The following is a 20,024-nucleotide window of genomic DNA, read 5'->3' as shown; positions in this document are numbered from 1 at the left end:
CTATTTTTAGTGGACCTTACATACTAAAATCCTAGCCTTGATCTCTTAAACTATCAAGCCTACCATAAATGTTTGATGATGAACAAGCCCATAAAAAGAAAATGCATAAAATGAATTGAGGGAGTCAACGTGTGCTCTGCCTTTTAATTACTGGTGGCTTCTGCTCCAATCCTGCTCCGGGCTGGGTGCAGGCAGAGAAAACACATCAATAATTTGGGGAGCAGGGTGTGGGTACTGCAAACAAATGGGCCTAACTACATTGTGATTTATGCTTTGGAAGCCAAATAGAGATGGAAAGAGAAGCATCCGAGCTCAAAAGGGGAGGGGCGAGAACGGAGGAAATTACGAGATAAACAAAAGCATTCAGGACACAAAAGAGAATGCAGAACAGTCTTGTTTTATTACTTTTAAGTAATAAAGAGCCTTTTCCTTGCCTTTTTGTCTTTTTTCCCTTTTTTTCTCTTCTTTTTTTTACTTTTTTACAACATACATTAAGTCATGAATCAGATGTTAGGGGATGTGGAGATGGAAGGAAAATTGGTGACATCACAATATTTTTACAACTTTACAACAAATATAAATCTGAGTTGGTTGCATCTACCAGTGTCTAGCAAGGGTGGAGAGCAAAGGCACACTCAGGTTTAGGGACCCTCCCCCCACACGCTGTGGGGAACAAAAGAAAACGGGAAAAATACTTCAATGCAGAAGACCACCTCAATACCTGTGGGCATTTTAGGGTTAACACTATGAGTGATGGGTTGTGGGAGGCAGGGAGGGGTGGAGGCAGACACGGGTCTCTGTAACACAGCTGAGGCATTGATGCCCGCACATGGGGACCAGAGAGAGTAGGTGGGTGCTGCACCTCATTTCTGGTGGGAGTGAAGCTTGGGGAAGAAGGCAGCAGGGTGATTATACCCATCATCTTCCTAAGTTCCCCATTTCTAAAGAAAATAGATGGAAAGAGACAATATCTCTCTTTGCAGCGAAGTTTCATGGTTTCAGGGCACAGAGTTCACAGGATGTGAATATGGATTCCATTAACAAAACAAAAGCATAACAACACAACAAAAACCTATCCCCAAGGAGAGCAAAACTGAAGGGGTGTCTGGAATAAGAAGGTCGTGCATGAGTTCTGGCTGCACACCCGGGTCTCACTCTGATTATGGAGGTACCACTCTTCACTAGCCAATTCAAAGTTATCCCCAATCGTCTTTTTCAGAAGTTTCCTTTTTAAGACAAAACTAAACCCAGAGATTGAACTGGAAATGAAAACGAGACAAAGAGGCCACTAGGTGTACTGTTTAGCGGTTTAAAAAAACAATAACAACCAACAACAATGCTCACAGTTTACAATATGTTGACAGTTCTTTGCAATAGAGTAAGTAAACAAAAGTCCCTTGTGTGTGCTTGAGCTAATGAAAACCAAGGGGAAAAACACACACCCCACCCCCTCCCCCTCCAAACAACAGCCACAAAAGGATAGTGAAATAAAAAAAACTAAAAACCTTTTGCCCCAGTCAACGTTTTTGCAGCATCCATTGTGGTTGGCCTTGTACTTGGAGTTACTCATTAATCACAGCAGGGACCAGCCTGCCTGCATCTATTTCCATGTTATTTCTTTGTGTGCATTGCACGTGTGTGCCTAGCACATGGCTTGGAGACTTCCCCCAGGTGCCTGCCCAACCTTACACAGCGTGTTCTCCTGGCAGTGGACACAGCAGAAATGAGGACTGGGACATTAGTCCCTTTTCTGCTGGCTAATGAGGACATCATCATGTTGAAATGATCTGAGAATACAAGGGAAGCAGGGAGCTCTGGAGGAAGAAAGAGGATTTGCCACCCACAACACTGGGATCCATGCTTGGCAGAATGGCCAAAGGGTGGTTGGGGTTGGCACCACTAGATGGAAGTGTGAATCGGGCTGTGGTACCACCCGGCTCCCCTATAACCATCACTACTGCATCCTCCTTCCCTCAGCTGGATGCTAATCTTCCAGAGGACTGCAGTGGGGGTGGGAGGAGGGAGGATCAAATAAATATCTGCATTTATTTCAAAAGAGGGAAAAGATTATCATAATGACAGTTTACAAGTGTACACAACTCAGGGTGTAAGGCACAAATTTACATGTGGAAAACAGGCTATTCACAGATGTAACCCCACGAAAAACCTGTGTGATCAAACCATTAATTTATGCAAGGTAGCAGCCAGCATATTAATTAGTTCACACCAGTGGTAGATTTTGTTTGCTGTCTCACATGCAAGGTAAAATGAGATGGTGTTTCACAAGCTGGTGCCTTCACAGAAAGTAGGAACCCCTGACAAAGCTATGTTGGCAGCAATGGGACATGAAGTGCCATTCTCAAAGTTCCTCTCCTGGTTGCTTTAAGTTAGGATCTGGAAGGACTTTTAAACAAATTATTCTTTTGCATGTTATAGGCCAGGGACCTGACCAGAAAATTAAGCTGGTAGATTTAAATAAATATTCCCCTCTTAAGTGTTTTTTCTTTAGCTAGAGATCAGACAGTCCAAACACAAAGCTCAGAATTCCAGCTCCGACTTATTTACTCAGTGAATTTATTGTAAAAATAAAGAAACTCAATTATTCCAGTTAATGGATTTCACGTTAAATAGTTTTAACTATCAAGGGGGCTTTCTGAAGAGCTGTTCAGAGGATGGTATGTGGAAGAGTCCTTTCCTTAAGGAAAAAAAAAAATGTGAACAATAAATAAAGAGTTACTTGCGTTAACGGTCACGTTATTTCATTAAAAGAGAGGAGCAGAAATCTATGACATAGTTGCCCAGCATGGCATTCATCTGTTATAACAGAAAGCTGTAACTGGTGGGCATTTCACAGTATCTGCGCATAGTAAACTTCTGCCATTGTTAAAGTCTGAGTTAGAATTATCAATGAATTCTTTTTTTTTTGTCTTTTTAATTCTCATTTTTAAAAAATGTGTTTTGCAGGTGGGAGCGCTAGCCCAGTTGGGCAGCGCCCCGTGCAGTCATGGACACGATGTTGCCGTTGCTATCCACGTGTGTGTGTGTGTGTGTGTGTGTGTGTGTGTGTGTGTGTGTGTGTGCGCGCGCGCGCGCGCGCGCGAGGGCGTGCAGACGCACACGGTAGGCGTGGGTGGAGGGGCGGGTATGTGTGCTTTTGGCTCATGTTTGTGATGCTGATTGAAGTCTTTCGTGAGTCCAGCCTGTTGCAGGGCGTGGGGGAAGAGTGAAGGAAGAAAAATGGAGGTGAGTCCTTCGTCGTGAACCTTCACCGAACCGCACGGCCCAATTGTCGACAGTCCCTTCGCCCCCACTGCGTCCCAGGGAGGGACTCAGAGTCCCGGGCGCCGCCGCGGCCGTCTTGGTCGGGTGGGTACTCAGCCATGGAGAACCTTGCCGAGCTGAGCGGGCGGGCGCCTCGCCTTTTCCTGCTGGTTCGACACCTGCCCCCTCCCCACCCCGGGGATTATGTACACGCGTCGTTGGGCTTCATGGATGTGGAAAGAGGGGCAAAGGAGGGTTTGGGGGGCACGTCCGGCTTTAGCGAGGGCGTGCGCTTCAGCCCTGCCCGGGTCAGTGAGTTGTAGGCGCTGTTGAGGCTGGGCTGCCTCGACACAGTCACGGCCTGGCCTGAGGGCTGCGGCGAGCTGTGCGCCTGGATGGAGTCCACCCTCTGTGGGGCAGGGGGCGGGTTGTCTCCCCGGCCAAAGCTCTGGTTCCTGGAGAGGTGGGAGGAATTGGAGGAGTTAGTATTGTTTCTTTTGAGGGTGGCGGCCTGATGGCTTCTGGTGAGCGAGTTCGTGGGGTAGCTCCTCTTATAGTCCAGCCCGTAGGACGAGGAGGGGCGCATCTCCAGCCGCTTGCTCAGGCCGTTCTGCGACAGGGAGGCTCCGGGAGGGCCCAGGGAGGCCTCCCGCTGGGGGACTTTGGGGGGCAGGCTGTCCAGGTTCTCCACCAGGTTCACCCCATGGTTGGGACTCTTGCTGCTGAGATGTTCCTTGATGGTCTTATACTCCAGGGTGGCCGCCTGGTCCTCCAGAGCCATCTGTGCCACCTCGCTCATTTTGGGCTGGTCCACGTACTCGTGCTGGTAGCCCTGCCGCGTGGTGGGCAGCACGACCACGCTGGGGATGTGGCTGGGGGAGGCCCGCAGGGGCAGGTCAGTGGGGATCACTGGGGAGCCCATGGGGGGCATGTCCTTGGTGCAGGCGTTGATGAGGTTCTGATTCCGTTCCCACTCGCGGCTGCCACGGCTGGGCTTGCGTTTCTGCTGCAGCGTTGGCGTGGACTCCGGGGTGGGCAGGGCGGCCAGGTCCAGGTGGTGCTGATCGGCCTTGATGAGCATCTTGGCGGTGTTGCTGGGAGTGGCGAGCTTGCCGTTGTGCATGAGTGGCGTGAGGATGGCCTCTGGCTTGGGGTCTTTGGACTGGGTGTCCCCGAAGAGGCCACTGAGCTTGGTGACGCTGCTCATGGAGCCGCGGCGCGAGTGGGTGAGCTCCTTCTCCTTGCGCTGCACGGAGGACACGTCTTTGCGCCGGTGATCGCAGACGCAGTAGACGATGATGCCCGAGAACACGGCCCCCATGACAAAAGCCAGAATGACCGCGATGGCCAGGAGGGTGACAGGAACGAGCTGGTCGTGGCCTTTGAGATAGCTCTCCCGAATCACTCCTGCAAAAGACATCGCATATGGTGTGAAGAAATGAGAGCAGACCCCGAGGCTTAATTTTGTTTGGCATTCACCCTGTTAATTAATAACAGTAATAAGTGACAATGGCACCTCTGCAGAACTTGTCTTTGAGGCTCCCTCTTGCCAAACATTAACTCATTAATCCTCCCCGCCCCACCCCCCAGGATGTAAACAGACTTCCCTTATTGTCTTCTTTGTGTTTTGGAAAGGTGCATTCCCCTCTTTTCAAGTATGGGCTCTAAGTTGGTTCAGTCCGTGGAATATGGCGGTTTTTTCCTTTCCAAAATCTAATCCTTTTTCCCTTTTCATCTTTTTTTCAATCTTCCCCATCATAAAAGTGCCAGTGAGGTATTCTGTGTCTGGGGAAATAGGCAATACTTTTATGCATGTTAAATGAACAAATGGCACAATGCTCCAGGCTTCCAGGGAGTTTGCTGATGACTTACTTCCTGGTGGGCCCCATGGCCTCTGTCTGGAGAACAGCTAGGTTAGCATTTCAAGCAACAGGGAGAAAGACAGTGGGTATCATTTATAATGAAAGAGAGTAGCTAAAGCCCATAGATTACAAATGTTTATGCTGATTTTGCATCACTTCTCCCAAAACAAAGAACCCATGTAAAAAAACTCAATTTTAGGTAAATAAGCTGAATATTTGAATGAAGCTCTTCCTCTACTTGAGCTGAAAGAATATTTCAAAGTAGAGACCATTTGGGGTCCTGTAGTGGGTTTGAGAAGTGTCAGGTCTCATTATTACAGCTAGAGTTTGCTGTCACGGTGAGATTCTTCAGCAGAGCTAATCTCTTCAATTTAATAAAAATTATGTGACTCTGCCTGTCAATAATCTTACACTACATTAACCAAGATGCTGTGTTTCTGAAGAAAGTGGCTTTCCCTGTTCCTGCTTAATCAGCCACCAAGCTGAGAGACTCTAATCAAATGCAAACACTGAAGCTTTTATTTTTTAAAGCCAAGTGAGAATACACATCACAATTGTCAGATCTTAAGTGCTTGATGCAGTAGCTGAAAAAATAAAATCTCAAATACCTCAATTCCTGCCTCTGGAGAGTGAAAGAACATGAATACATTAGAGGCTCTAACATAGGCTGAGGAAATGTAAACATTGTTCCTATTATGGAAATGATAGTAAGACAGAAAATGTACCTTCTCTGGTCTCAGGAGACACATTTTTCATCAACTAAATCAACTCTTTCTGGAATATGTTTAATGTATTTTACTGGCAGATATCAGTAGTACAGAATGAGAATAAAATGAAATAAAAACCTCTACCCTTTCCCAAACCCACAACACACAACCCTTACACTTCTGTTGAAATGCTTTGTGTGTGACACCCGAGACCCTGAGGAAATGCAGCTTTGTCATGGGGTTTTTCTGTTACAATATTTTGATTGGTGAAGCAATGGTTTTAAAACTCAGAAAACTTAGCCTGGAGAAGAAAGCATTCTCTTTCTCTTTGTGTACTGTCCTCATCCCCTCAATCGTGACATCACAGTTGGTTGCTGTGGAAATGACTGTCCTGTGACAAAGGATTGCAACTGCAGGTGGGGAATAAATATTATAGAAACACCAAATATCTCTTGAGAAACAAAGATTCTGTGATTAAACAAATGCCCTTGGTGTTGAAGGGTAAGGGGGGAAACTCACCCAGGGAAAATACGATCAGACACTGACTAATTTCCAAATGTGACACTTGTCAAATATTTCACGATTTATCTTCATGAACTTTTAAAGGGTAGAAACTGAGAGGCAAAAAACCAGCAGGAAATTCAGCTAAAACTCACACCTTTTTAGGCTGTGGAGCTCCCCAAACAGTGGGGTGTCTTGCATCCAAATATGTTGTAATACCAAGTAACTGCGCTAATGAGAATTTCTTCCTTAAATTTGCATTTCCTTGTTATAGCAACCAATTTTCTTTCAACTTTGGTTTTGCATAGTGTTCTACTAAACATCATTTTTAACCACCTACATATGATGGCACAGAAATGTACACCTGTGAATAAAATGGGCTTAATTTCACTTATTGACTTGGTGATGTCAGTGGGGTGTAACACAGGCTAGGCCCCCCCAATACAGATATTAGGTAGATTGTTTCATAGCAGTGGGCATTTCTTGGGCCCCTTCTGGCAACTGTATTTATGGGGGCTCCCCAATAAATTCATACTTGTGATAGGTAGTGATCTACAATTGACTGTCAATTTACAATTTAAATTACCGTCTAAGTTTAAGAGGATCATAGAAGAAGGCTAGAGCAATCCATTTGTTTCATTTATTGTTTAATTGGGAAAACTGCAAAATTTTAAAGTATATACATTGCTTCTTCTTAACTTTGCTTTTAGCTCCCAAATAGTCTTTCATGTCTGAAGGTGCTTAACTATCCGAGTCTCTTGGACCCCATTTGCTCTTTCACTGGGAAAGACTCTTTTAGTGCATGACATTTGAGTTCAGGTTTTTGGTTGTTTAACAAATCAAGCAGGGTCTGACCTTTGAGAAAAATAGTCTCAGACAGCTTTCTTTGGCTCATTTTGTTATGTAAATAGTGTCTTTAAAAACCTTTCTGCATTTCTTGGGCTTTGAGATAGCTACCTTGAAACAGGTGGCTTCCCTCCTCTGCTTGTGCAAAATCAGAAACCCCATGTCCAAAGTTAGAAACAGATCAGAGATTAACTTGAAAGCAAAGTCAAGAAGATAAGACGTGAAAAGTTATTTTTGGAAGATGCCTTCCAAACTTAAAGCTTTCTGATTATATCATAAGAAAAGGGCAAAGCAGCATCTGTGGAAATGATTAAATCAGCTTTGTACAGATGGTCATTGTGAAGACTTGAACACACCAGACCTGTCAGTCAGGCTGAGGGTAGTGTAACACTAGAGATCTTGCTCCCACTTACTGCTGGGTGACCATTAAGCAAGTGACAATGTCTCTGGGCCTCAGTTTTTTCCATCTGTAATGTGGGGTAAACACCCTTAATTTTAATGCCTTACTGTGTAGTTATAAGAATCAGTTGAAATAATGATTAAGAAAGAGCTTAAGTACAGCAGTTTGCTGGACACATCTAAAGATCAGAGGAAGCCACCAAAGAGAGATGGGGGGTTAGTAGCTCACGGAGGGCTTAAGAGTGACAGTCACAGCTTTGCCATTAGATTCTATTTGCTATGGGTCTCCCAGAGGAGGGGCAGACGTGTTCTTCCCAGCTCCAATCCTTGGGCTTTGCAAATGTTGCCAAAAGGTTGATATGTTGAGGCAACATCAGGGAACATGTACCTCTGTTTCAGGATTGCCTGTAGGCCCTGAATTTTGAAATAAGTGAAACAACAACAGTGGGAAATGTTGAGCAAAACACAGTGATTATATTAATAGTTGGGCTTCCCAGGTGGCACTAGTGGTAAAGAACCTTCCTGCCAGTGCAGGAGATGTAAAGAGACGCAGGTTTGATCCCTGGGTTGAGAATATCCCCTGGAGGAGGGCTTGGCAATCACTCCAGTATTCTTGCCTAGAGAATCCCTTGGACAGAAGAGCCTGGTGGGCTATAGTCCATGGGGTTGCAAAGAGTCTGACATTACTGAAATGACTTAGGACTCATGCATATTACTAGTTAGACTCCTGCTGCTGCTGCTGCTGCTAAGTCGCTTCAGTCGTGTCTGACTCTGTGCGACCCCATAGACGGCAGCCCACCAGGCTCCCCGTCCCTGGGATTCTCCAGGCAAGAACACTGGAGTGGGTTGCCATTTCCTTCTCCAATGCATGAAAGTGTAAAGTTAAAGTGAAGTTGTTCAGTCATGTCCGACTCTTAGCGACCCCATGGACTGTAGCCCACCAGGCTCCTCCGTCCATGGGATTTTCCAGGCAAGAGTACTGGAGTGGGGTGCCATTGCCTTCTCCGAGTTAGATTCCTAGTGGGGTAATAATCCTATAATCAGCTCCTTGAGGGTAGGGTACATATTTTATATGTGTTTATAATCCTCACCATCCCCAGGGCTCTTGGTCGAGCACTTACTGAGTAATTATTAAATAAATAGGTTTGCAACACATTTAGAGACAGATTTTAAATAAACTTCTAAACTTGGTGGGTCATCTTTGAAGTGATTTGCTTCTGAAATCACAGAATATCCCCATATAGCAGAATATAATCATACTAACAACCATTAGATGAAAGAAATCTATAAAGGTGCTCGATATGTATTCAAAATAATAATAGGATAAACTATTTTTAAAGTAAAAAGATATTTGTTCTGGGATAATTCCAAAAGAGAGGATAAAGGTAAATGGGTTATTTGTAACAACTGAGTGCTCCAGCGAAATCAGCTAATACAAAACCAATGCGTCTTTGCAAAGGGCTCAGGGTTAGGGTTGGAGGAACATCATTGCTTCAGGAGTGGCGCGGAAACCCTAGGCAAGTAGAAGGGCCTTTGTAGGGTGATGCCTTTTCCACCCTGGGCTGTTGGAATACCTTCCTCTACCGACCCCTGGGCCTTCTGCTCTCGCCAGTTGAAAATGGGGCATTAGTAATGAAAAGAGTATCTGAGAAACCCTTTGCATTGATTCATTAACCACCAGCTATTTCTCACTAGTCATGAGGTGCTAAATGGTTATTCTTTCCACCTTCCTATTGCAGGAAGCTAGACACACAATGGCCCAAAGATTTCTCTGAAATCATGCCTTAAATTGGCAGAACTGAGAAAGAATAGAATCTCCACTCTTTTTTTTTTCTGAGCTGAGAGAGTTTTCAGAGGCTGCTGGAAGGAGGTCTCAGAGGGGCAGTGTGAAGCTCTTTAGAGGCTGAAAAGATTATGAACAACCCCACCCTCCAGGCCCTACAATATGTAATTCACAATAAGAGCAGTTATAAATGGCAAAATAAGAGGAAACCCAACACAGTTCTGATTTTTCCTATGATGACGATGTCCATGCACTTTGAAATGTCAAACATCAAGTTCCTTATTTAAATAATGGTTTTTGATAGCTCGAAGATTCTCTACCATTGCCTCTAGTCTGCACAGGATGCCCAGCGCCAGGCTTGGGAACAACATGCCTCAGAAAAGATACTCTCCTAACTCAGGGCTGGATTGTGATGTTTTTGGCGCCTTGACTGTCCTCTCCTGGACTAACAAGGTTTTGACCAAATGCACCTTGTGGCTGCCTTCAGCAAGCAATTACTGAGCATGGATGAAAGTCCCTTGGTGGGCTTTGGGGGGACAAAGATGAAGGAGGCACAAAGTCTGTGATCCAGTACGGGAGAAGATAGGTGTGTGCATATGAACTACATCCAAAGCCCAGAAGCATCATGAGATGATTGCTTCTACCTAATACGGATGGGCAAAGGCTTTATATAGGAGCTGGCGTTTGAGCTAAGACTTCAAGTGCATGGGATGTCAACCCAAGTGGAGAGAGCAACAAGAACCCAGGCATGGAAGGGAGGAAAGAGCAGGCTGTGTTCAGTGATGGCCAGTGGTCCAGGTGCCTTCTAGCCTCTTAGCTCTAAGCACCACCTCTCTGCTGCATTCTCATTGCTTCTGGGCTTTCACACAGGCTGCTCCCTCTGCCCAGAAAACCCCTGCTCACCTCCCAGCCTTCTGACCTCCTCCAGGTCTCAGCTGACCTGAAGAAACTGCCTCCAATTCCCTCAAGCCAGTTTAGCTCTTCCTTCTGTTAAGGGTTCCTAGACCTCTGCACCTCTCTCCCCTAAAGTCATCACTTATGATGCTCTGTTTTTTACACCTAAATTGCTCCAGACAGATCCAGGAAGGAGAGATTTTCTGCTCCGCTGCACCCCCAGGCATACAGGTGCTCAGTAAATAGCTGTTAAATAAATAGTAAATGAGTGCGTGCCTGAATGAGTACTTGGAGGGGAAGATAGGAGTGAGAGCTGAACCCCATTTGGAAACAGGCTGTGAAAAGCCTTGAAAGTCTAAAAAAGATGTTTAGAAGACATGTCCATTTGGAAGGAAAATTACCGATTAATTTACCTGTGATTTCAAGGGTCTTCTTGCCTAAGAAAACTGACTTTCAGCTTATTCTGTTCCACACTGAATCCATTATTGAGAAACTACAGGCTTCCAAGAGTCAGTACCTTTGCATCAAAAGCACAGCCAGCCTACTTGAATTTATTATCACTGTTATTAAAATAAGACTCTGTCTTCAACTATACTTATCCCCTGCACCATACAGACATGGCTGGGAGATGTTACCTGTCCTATCAAAGAAATGAAGCCAAACAAAGAGAAATAAATTTACTCTCGCACCTGTTAAACTAAGTACCAAAGGAAAAGCCTTACCCATCCCCACTCCAGTTACCTTGCTAAGTACATGAGACCTTCTACTATCAGAACCTTGAAATGGTTAAGTGCACACTTTCCCCTCTCACCCCTGTTCACTGGACTGCCTGTTTCGGAGCTGCTGCGATATGATGGATGTGTCTGTCTCCACAGTGAAGTGATTAATAGGCATCTGTGTGAAGCGGACCCGCTGACCACAAAGACAACAAAGCCTCTCTGTGTCCTTTAGAGAAATATGCAGAGGCAAAAAGGAGGATGGACATTTCTTCCACCACTGAGCCAGAGCGGGGCTCGTGTTGGGCCTGAGAGCTAAGAAAGATGGCAAAATACCAAGAAAAGCTCCCGAGTGGGATCCCCTAAAAATAGACTCTTGCTTCTGCTTTATAGTAAGACAAGCCTGTAATTTCCTTGAAATCCTCATAACAACTTGGGTGAATGGAATCCAACAACCCAATTTTTCTTGTTTGAAAATCTTAAGTGCACCAAAATGCCAGCCTCAGAGTCCTGCAAGGCAGCATGAATGAATGAACGAGTCACGGGCCAAGCATCGCGGCCGCTAACCACAGAGGACCCGCTGTAATCCCTGCAAAGAGAGAAAAAAACAAATAGGGGAAAAACCTAACTGCAGATAATTTATTCTCAGAGCCACACCCCGGCCCATGGAGATGACCACACGGAAAGTGCAGGGGGAGCTCTCTGTGGTTATCTCGGCAGGAAGCAGCCTTCTCCTAGTCTTACACGGCATAATGCGAACCAGATGGCTTAGGAATAAACGGAACCACCAGCAGCCATGGAAATGGGCTCAGAGTTTACAACTCAAACTTTCCCTTTTTATTTTATTTTCAAATCGTTTTTTTCCCCCCTGGCAGGCCAAAGATTAGGTACTGGAAGAGGCCATGGTCTGTCTTCCAGAGGTATCAAGTTAATGACTGACCACGCCACAGTAGAGACAGCTTCCTGGCTGTTTAATATCCTCCGTTCAGAGGCTATTTTAAAACTCCCATATTGAAATGATGCTGCCTGTGGTCGTCTGCGGATGAATCCACTTCCAGTCCTATCACCTCTGAAACTGATGCATTATTTGTTGTGGCGATGCCATCGCAGGAGGAAAAGGGAGGATGAGCATAAAAGCTTCATTTTCCCCTCCGTGCCACTGGGAGTGCTTGGTTGGCTCCTCCTCCTCGGCCCCACTATTTTAGACTCGGCCCTGCCCCTGGGAGGACTGCACCCAGAGTGGAGATGAGGTCTAGAATGGGGGTCATGATCAGATCATTTTTAAAAGCCATGCTTTGGAATGTTGACCTGTGGTTCCATGTGCTGAGACTCTCACTGTCTTTGTAAAGGTAATGACTATTTCAGATGGGCCAAGTTTTAAGCAGAATTTGCATGGTTTACTTTCCTTCTATTTGAGGTTTTCTTTCTTGGAAGACTAGAAACCCAACATCTAAAGTTTTGGAAACCAGACAAAGCATTTCTGTTTTCCAGCTTCCTGGTTCCATCTTTCTTTGCTCTCTTAAGAGACATCAAGGCTACAAAATAAGGAAGTAGATCGTCTTATAAAATTGTGGAATTTGGGTCATTCTTTGGAATTTTTTGCAGCACTCTGATTTTTTTTCTCTGCAATGCAAAGATAAAACAAATTTGAGGAAACAGGTTTGTTTAAATACTCTTAAACTTACTGTTAAGGAGACAGGCTTGTTTGAATACTCTTAAAACTTAAACTTACTGGGAATATAGTTCATGGAATCTGGGTTATAGATGATTTTGGGTATTATTGGTTAAGAATGTAAATCTTGAGATCATAAAGACCTGGGTATCAGTCTTGAATCTATAACTAACTAGTTGTGTTCCTGGGCAAGTCACTCAATCTCTCTAAGCCCCAGTAGTATTGACTCTGAGATGGGTGTTGTGGATGGATTAAATAGATTGAATAAACGAATTCATGTAAAGCATTTAGCACTGTGCAGGACACATTTAATGCTCAATTAATAATGTAAGGTGAGTGTTTCCAACTGACAAGTTACCTGCTTTCTTTGTGGTCCCAGATAAACTGTTTTGATGCAACACTTTGGGTTCAAGTGTGTTAACCAAGAATGGAGAAATAAGGATTTAAAAATATAACAGAATCTTGGAGAGAGACCTTAAATAAGATAGCCCATACAATTTGAAAAGTGTCCTAAATTAGGGTGACTCCGTATTAGTAACCTGTTGGAAATACAAATCCTTGGGTCCTACTAGAACTTTTGAATCAGAATCTCTGGAGATTGGGTTCAGAAATCTGTGTTTTAACAAGGCCTCCAGATGATTCATACATTCGCTAAAGCTTGAGAGGCACTGCCCTAAATGATAGGAATAATATTCCAGAGAACAACATCAAAGTGTTTCACTTTGAAATCCAACCCCAGACAGCACTGAGGCAATGTGTAGCCAGACTTGCTAAATTATTTGTAAAATAAAAAAAATAATAATGCAATCTTCCTTGATGTTCACGAAAGTATGAATCTTTAGTGGGTCTTGTGTATGACATTTTCTTGCAGCTGCCATATTCTGACAAAGGATACAAAATTGATGTGATTTTATTGGTGAGAACAATACATCCCTAACACTTCCCCTTGGTACCTGACAAAAGCTTGACGTATGGCCTAAAATGCTGTACCACTACTTCTGTAACAGAATCAACCCTTCTGCTGGAGCCAGAAGCTGCTGGCAAAATGCCCACTGTCTCTTTATTTGCCCCACTATAAAGTCGCAGGAATTTCTCATGCTCCCCATCTCTGTCCCAGGGGCCTTCAATTAGTGGATGGTCCTAGAGAGCCCAGTCAGGACTGGGTCTCGGGGACAGAGGAAAGAGAAGCTTGGTAGGAGCTCACTACCAAATAGTTGCGTAGAGCATCCTCCCTTAAAGCTTGCATCCCATGTCACCTTGACATCTCCTCAAACAATGCACAGCCATCAAGGGACATCTGGTTCAGGGGATCTTTCCCCTTACCTCGCCATGATCAGACAAGAGAATAAAAAACCCAGGAAGATTCTTTTCCTTTCTTTTCTGGATAGAAGTAGGGGACCTGAGCTCATGTTCTGTTCCTCAAATGAAGGTCCTGCTTTACAACGTGCACTCAGCAGAGCTCGGTGGTTACACATCTGCTGAGGTGAACTGAATCTGCAAACCCATAGAATTATATAAGACATTTTAAGTTACATTAAATTTCTGCTGTGTGCTTTTAAATCACGGAGTGCAAGACCCGTCAACACTTAGGGTATATTTATTACCTTAACAAATGTCAGATGATTGTGTCCAGTGTTATCTATTATTTATGAATAACAAAAGGCTGTAGGGCTGGAAATGACAGGCTCTAATATGTCCAAAAGGTTAGGCGTAACGCAGTGTGCTGCCCTGTAAATTTCTTGACATCATTTTCTCTCCTAATGAGCGCTGTCTGTGGTGATTGTACTGAACTTTCATTATCTCTATACAGTTCCTAATGGCTGCGCCTGCCTTCGGTGAAGAAATCTAATTGCAGATACATATTTGAAAAAGAGTGCATCTTTTTTAAAAACACAAATTTTAAAAATAATTGCAGTGGGAAATTCCTATTGTCACATTAAAAAGGAATCTCTTTACAAAGATAACACCCAACTATAGACTTACAAGAGCTTAAGAAATACTAATTAAGGATGACAAACCTTCATACCACCCATAATTAGCTTTCTGACACCTATGAAGAGCCCGTGTTCTCTGTACCCAATATATGTGAATTTACCCAGCTGTGTTTCAGTGGTTGACTCTAGAGTCTTTCTGTGACTGAAGTGCTGGGAGACTGGTGTCTGACGGGGTTCTTGTGGGTCTGCTCAGGCCTGCAGCACAGTCACACGCTTGGCAGGACTTTACCTATTATGACTTGCATAGCCTGTGTCTCCCTGCAACCACCGAGTGGATACAGCGCTTCCATCCTCTTTCCTTCTATAGCAATGGCATGAATTATGTATTCTGAGCAACTCTTGCAGCTTTTGAGGCCATTCTCATGTATAATGTCAAGAAAAGAGAGGCTATCCTCAAGAAATTTCCCTGTTTCCACCATTTTGCCCTTGCTAGACTACTTTGTCTGTGGAGCAGTGAGGTTTGCAAAGTCAAACCTGTATATAACAAGCATTTTTTTTTTTAACTCCAAGAAACAAGGCTATCAGAAAGAGTTCTGAGACAAAGCTAGTATTATTTTCCCATTAATATACGTGCTCCAAAATACACACTGACTCTTCCCAATTTGATTGTGAGGACAAAACAAATTTTAGCTGAGCACAGTGCAGTTGAGCCAATTAAAGAGCACATTTTTAACTACACCAGATGTTCAGTTAATACGATCATGCCTAACCTAGTCCCTGTAGTCCTTGAAAGTTCCATTAAGCTGTCAGAAAACTTTGTCACTTGTGTGTGTTTTTGTGCAAAAGATAGGAGAGAAAGGGGGAAAAAGATTGAAAGAAAAGGGTGAGGCAAATGAATTCATGTCAAGGGTGATGTGGCTTAAAAAAGTAGCTACAGATTAAAGTAAGTAGCACTTTTAGAGGTGAACTGATTTTTTTTTAACACCCCAAGATTTAAGTTGCTGATTTTAAAATAAAAAAGTCTCTCTAATCATAATTTGAGTCCTTTTTTTTTTTTTTGAGAAAATGATGTTAAGTGAAGATAAAAGGTTCAATTGGTATTTCTAGAAAAGAAAATTCAAATATTGGTGTGCACTTTCAGGCAGGCAGGGAGATGAAACAGCTTTCTACGTGGCTGACATTTAACTTCTTTTCCTTCTACCCTTTCCACAATAATCTCATCAAGACCCCAGATAAATTTAGCAAGTTGTCAAGAGGATACAAAATTAATTAGGTCAAATCTACATCTCTGCCTGTGCGGCTGAAAGAACAATTACAGCTGACCACGTGGGTATCCTGCTGCCCCACCCCCAAACACCCATGCTCGCAGGGAACCTTCCAGGTCGTCCAGTAGAGAGCCCAGTGCCTGGCTGGCTCACAATAGATCATTTTCCTTGGTGCCTCAAAGAAATGTCAGAGACTACCAATAGATTCCTTTTCTGGCAGGTGACAAAGAAATATTAATTTAGTAAAAGTTAGCATTGGCAGGTGGGTTCTTTACCACTAGTGCCACCTGGGAAGCCCCAAATGGTGGCACCCTGAATTATATTATCATTTCTTTCTCAGTCTCCCCCTGCCCTCCCCCGCCATTTCAAAATCTGTTCTGGATGAAGTCTGGCGTGTGCCCTGCACCCCAATGTTCTACCCACTGACACAGAAGGTGGAGTCTGGGGCTCAGCTTTACCAGCACAGAGGTCTTAGTTTGGCATGAAACAGCTGTAGAAAATGCCAGTGATATACAGAAAAACACTATAGATTCAAAACTGATGCAAAATTCTATTTTCCAAACATATTGTGTATGTGTAATTAACAATCTATAGGACTGAATAATCAATTTATTATTTATCTATCATCTGTCAGTCTCTTTGATCTCTGTATTTCCCTCCCTCCCACCCACTGCCTACAGGTAAAGCCAAAACCCCTGAGCATGACTTTTAAGGTTGCAGACTAGCATTTCAATCTCAGTTCCCTTTCTGACCCTTTATGTGCTTCTCTGAACTCTCAGCCTTTGCCATGCCCCACTGCTAGCCAAGAGGCCACCTGTGGGTACCCCCTGCTAACCTGCAGGCTCCTTGTGTATAGCCTCCATGAATCAGATCAGCCTGTACTATAGCACTCAGCAGAAGGCTCCCATATAGCACACATGTTTGCTGAATGTTTTGAATGCATGAAGAAAGAAATGAAGGAAAGTTGCTGTTTTCCCTTTCTTTGATACTAGGGTTTGTGGTTTAGTCGCTAAGAGTCGCTGACTCTTGTGGCTCCATGGACTGTAGCCCGCCAGGCTCCTCTGTCCATGGATTCTCCAGGCAAGAGTACTGGAGTGGATAGCCATTTCCTTCTCCAGGAGATTTTCCCGATCCAGGAATTGAACTTGGGTCTCCTGCATTGCAGGCAGGTTCTTTACAACCAAGCTAGGGTTAATGTTACTAAAGTGTAGTTAACTTACTACATCTCTGGGGCCTCCCAGGTGGCTCAGAGGTAAAGAATCTGCCTGCCAGCGCAAGACCTGCAAGGGACTTGGGTTCAGTCCCTGGGTTGGAAAAATGCCCTGAAGGAGGAAATGGCAACCCACTCTAGTATTCTTGCCTGGAGAATCCTATGGACAGAGGGCTGCAAAAAGCCGCTCACGACTGAGGGACTGAAATGCATGCCTTTCTTTGCGACTAGGGTTAGTGTCACCATTATTACATTTTCTGTTAAATTAACTGTGAAATTTACTATTATTTTCTAGTGCTTTCTGGATTCTAGTTCATCTCCTTCAAAGTCATGTAAATGAGAAATGAAAAAAAAAAGGGCATCCAAATAATTATAGGAAAAAAAAAACCCATATAGTTACATAATAGTTGATAAAAAACCTGAGGTTAAATTAAAATTAGAAACAGTGGTTTTAATCTTGCCTTTGTTTAGGAACAATTTGATTTCTGAGTCTTCTTCACTTAAAAGTGACCCTTGAAAGCTTACTTGTAGTGATAACTTTTTCAATTACCCTAATATCCAAACACATATACAACTTTTGGAATTAGATATAATGAAAATATTTTTTCCCAGAATGAAGTTGTTAACTTTAATTGCTCTTATGTAGGTTACTATAAATTTCCTAAGAGTTAAAGGGCAGATGTAGACTAGAGATTAAATCTTATATACTTACTGAATAAATTATCAGCAGCCTCTTCAATAGAATTGCCAAGGTCGCAAATCAATATGCAGAACTCTTGGTTAAATTTCAACTTCAGGTAAGTAATAATGTTTTAGTGTAAGCATGTCCCATGAAACAGGTGGGGCACACTTATACTAAGAAATTATTCATGGTTTGTCAAATTCACATTTAACTGGGTACTCTGTATTTAATGTAGCAACCCTACTCTTCCACCCTCAGCTGATGTACATCTATTGGTTACCCATGACTATTCTTCAGACTCACTCTAAACTTTTGGAGATTAAAATAGTTTAACAGAGCATAATAACAATGATAATAAATCTTTAAGGGGCAGGTATAGCACAATTTACAAATTTAAAACTATACGAATGGACTGCATTTCATGAACTGTATTTTTCTTTATCAGCAACAACGTAGATGCCAAATTTCTTATGAATTTTGAAGGATGCCTTTCCTCTCCCTCTCAAAACCAGAAATAAGTGAAGTCTTACTCAAAAGCATTGTGGGGAAAACAGCCACCAGTCCCCCATCTCCTTGACCCTCACCAGGCATGCTCCCACCTGGCTAGGTTAGCTGTTGATTGTTAAGAGGAAGTTGCAGCCCTTTGTCTCCCCACTGGCAGCTCCCTCCCCGTCAAACAGAACCCCTCTTAACCCCTTTTGCTTCCAAGACTGTCCTGTTCTATCACATTTAAAAATGGCTGTGGTACTATAGGTTTTATTAATAAAAACTATGAAAATTACTGTCGAGCTTTTTTTTTTTAAATAAAGCTCAGAGTGTTCAAAAAGAGCCCAACTTTGCCAGCATTTCCACAAAAATTTTAAATATGAGCTGTGTACCAAAGACACCTCCTTTCCCTCATCCTCCCTGGCAAGTGGTGTAAGACTGCTATAATACTGGTACTGAGGGGGACGACTAAAGAAAAGGGGCTGGGAAAGTGTTTCCAAGTCCTGTGTCCTTGATGTGTTCAGCCAAGTTGTCTTCAGTTGTCTAATACCTTTTTCTAAATCTGCTGTGCACCATTTTGCCTTGTGAACAAGGATAATAGTGGTCGTAAAGACTTTTTGGTGCATTTTTGTGTCTGTGTGTGCTTCATCTGTCTGGCGGTTTGATATTTCTTGGACAGGAACTCTGTCTGTCTCTAGTTTAGCCTCTAACTCCTTATTGGCATCCAATACTGTGCAATGGAGCCAGTAATAAATTTTGCTTGACGACTCCTCAGAAAACATTTTTGTTATGTTAATGTTACTGAAGAAATGGCAGAAAAAAATGCAGTCCAAGTTTACGAGTCAGGAAAAGATGCTTATTTTTCTGCCTTTATTACCTTCATCAGCAATAATTTTCTGTGTATATATGATCACCTGCATATGACTTGCTAGGAGCCAAGAGATCTCTTTCCTCACTGGGAGAAATAAGATGTTTTAAAACCTTCATCCATTAGATTTTAAGCATTGTTGTTCAGTCACTAAGTCATGTCTGACTCTTTGCCACCCCATGGACTCTGTCCTCCACTGTGTCCTGGAGTTTCCTCAGATTCTTGTCCATTGAGTCGGCAATCCTATCTAACCGTCTCGTCCTCTGCTGCCCCTTCTCCTTTTGCCTTCAGTCTTTCCCAGCATCAGGATCTTTTCCAGTGAGTTGGCTCTTTACATCAGGTGGCCAAAGTATTGGAGCCTCAGCTTTAGCATCAGGCCTTCCAATGAACATTCTGTGTTGATTTCCTTTAGGACTGAACGGTTCGATTTCCTTGCTGTCCAAGGGACTCTCAAGGGTCTTCTTGGCACTTAGCCTTCTTTATGATCCAACTCTCACATGTGTACATTACATGATTACCTGAAAACCATAGCTTTGACTATATGGACCTTTGTTGGCATTTTAAGCATTACAGATTGTTAAATGCAGAAGCAATTGGGCTAGACTCTGTTACCAAACATGCTTTCTGAAAATGGGGTTTCTTAGTCTGTTCATGAGGAAACTCTGACTCTAGGGTTTGGGACTCACAGTAGGTAAAGTTTGAAAGAGAGAAAAGGCAAAGAAAAGGTCAAGTAAAGGTTATTGCCAGGCCAACGGGATGCGCTGTAGCACAAGAGTCCTTACAGATCTTGGAAAAGTGTAAGTGCTGGAGGTAACTGTCCTTGGGCCGCATTAGGGAAGTAACGAGCTGTTGTCTACACTTGGATGCTCACTGCTGGTCTGGAAAGCATCTCGCCAGATGCTTAACAAGCCTAGGATGACTAATTTCTTTTTAGTCGA

General features: G+C 43.5%; 1 protein-coding gene across 3 annotated transcripts in view; it reads right to left on the bottom strand.

The window, feature by feature from the left end:
* Positions 1 to 378: 378 nt before the first annotated feature.
* SEMA6A (semaphorin 6A) overlaps positions 379 to 20,024 on the bottom strand; it is a 131,315-nt gene continuing 111,669 nt past the window's right edge. For all 3 annotated transcript variants that reach the window (XM_061423002.1, XM_061423005.1, XM_061423003.1), the window contains one exon: positions 379 to 4,668. In XM_061423002.1, coding sequence (XP_061278986.1) covers positions 3,464 to 4,668 — 1,205 coding nt within the window. In that variant the 3' untranslated portion in view covers positions 379 to 3,463. The remainder of the gene's footprint in view (positions 4,669 to 20,024) is intronic.

The sequence above is a fragment of the Bos javanicus genome, chromosome 7 (assembly GCF_032452875.1).
Source record: "Bos javanicus breed banteng chromosome 7, ARS-OSU_banteng_1.0, whole genome shotgun sequence".
NCBI lineage: Eukaryota > Metazoa > Chordata > Mammalia > Artiodactyla > Bovidae > Bos > Bos javanicus.
The sequence above is the reverse complement of the archived record's forward strand: the minus strand, read 5'-3'. Positions and strand labels throughout refer to the sequence as shown.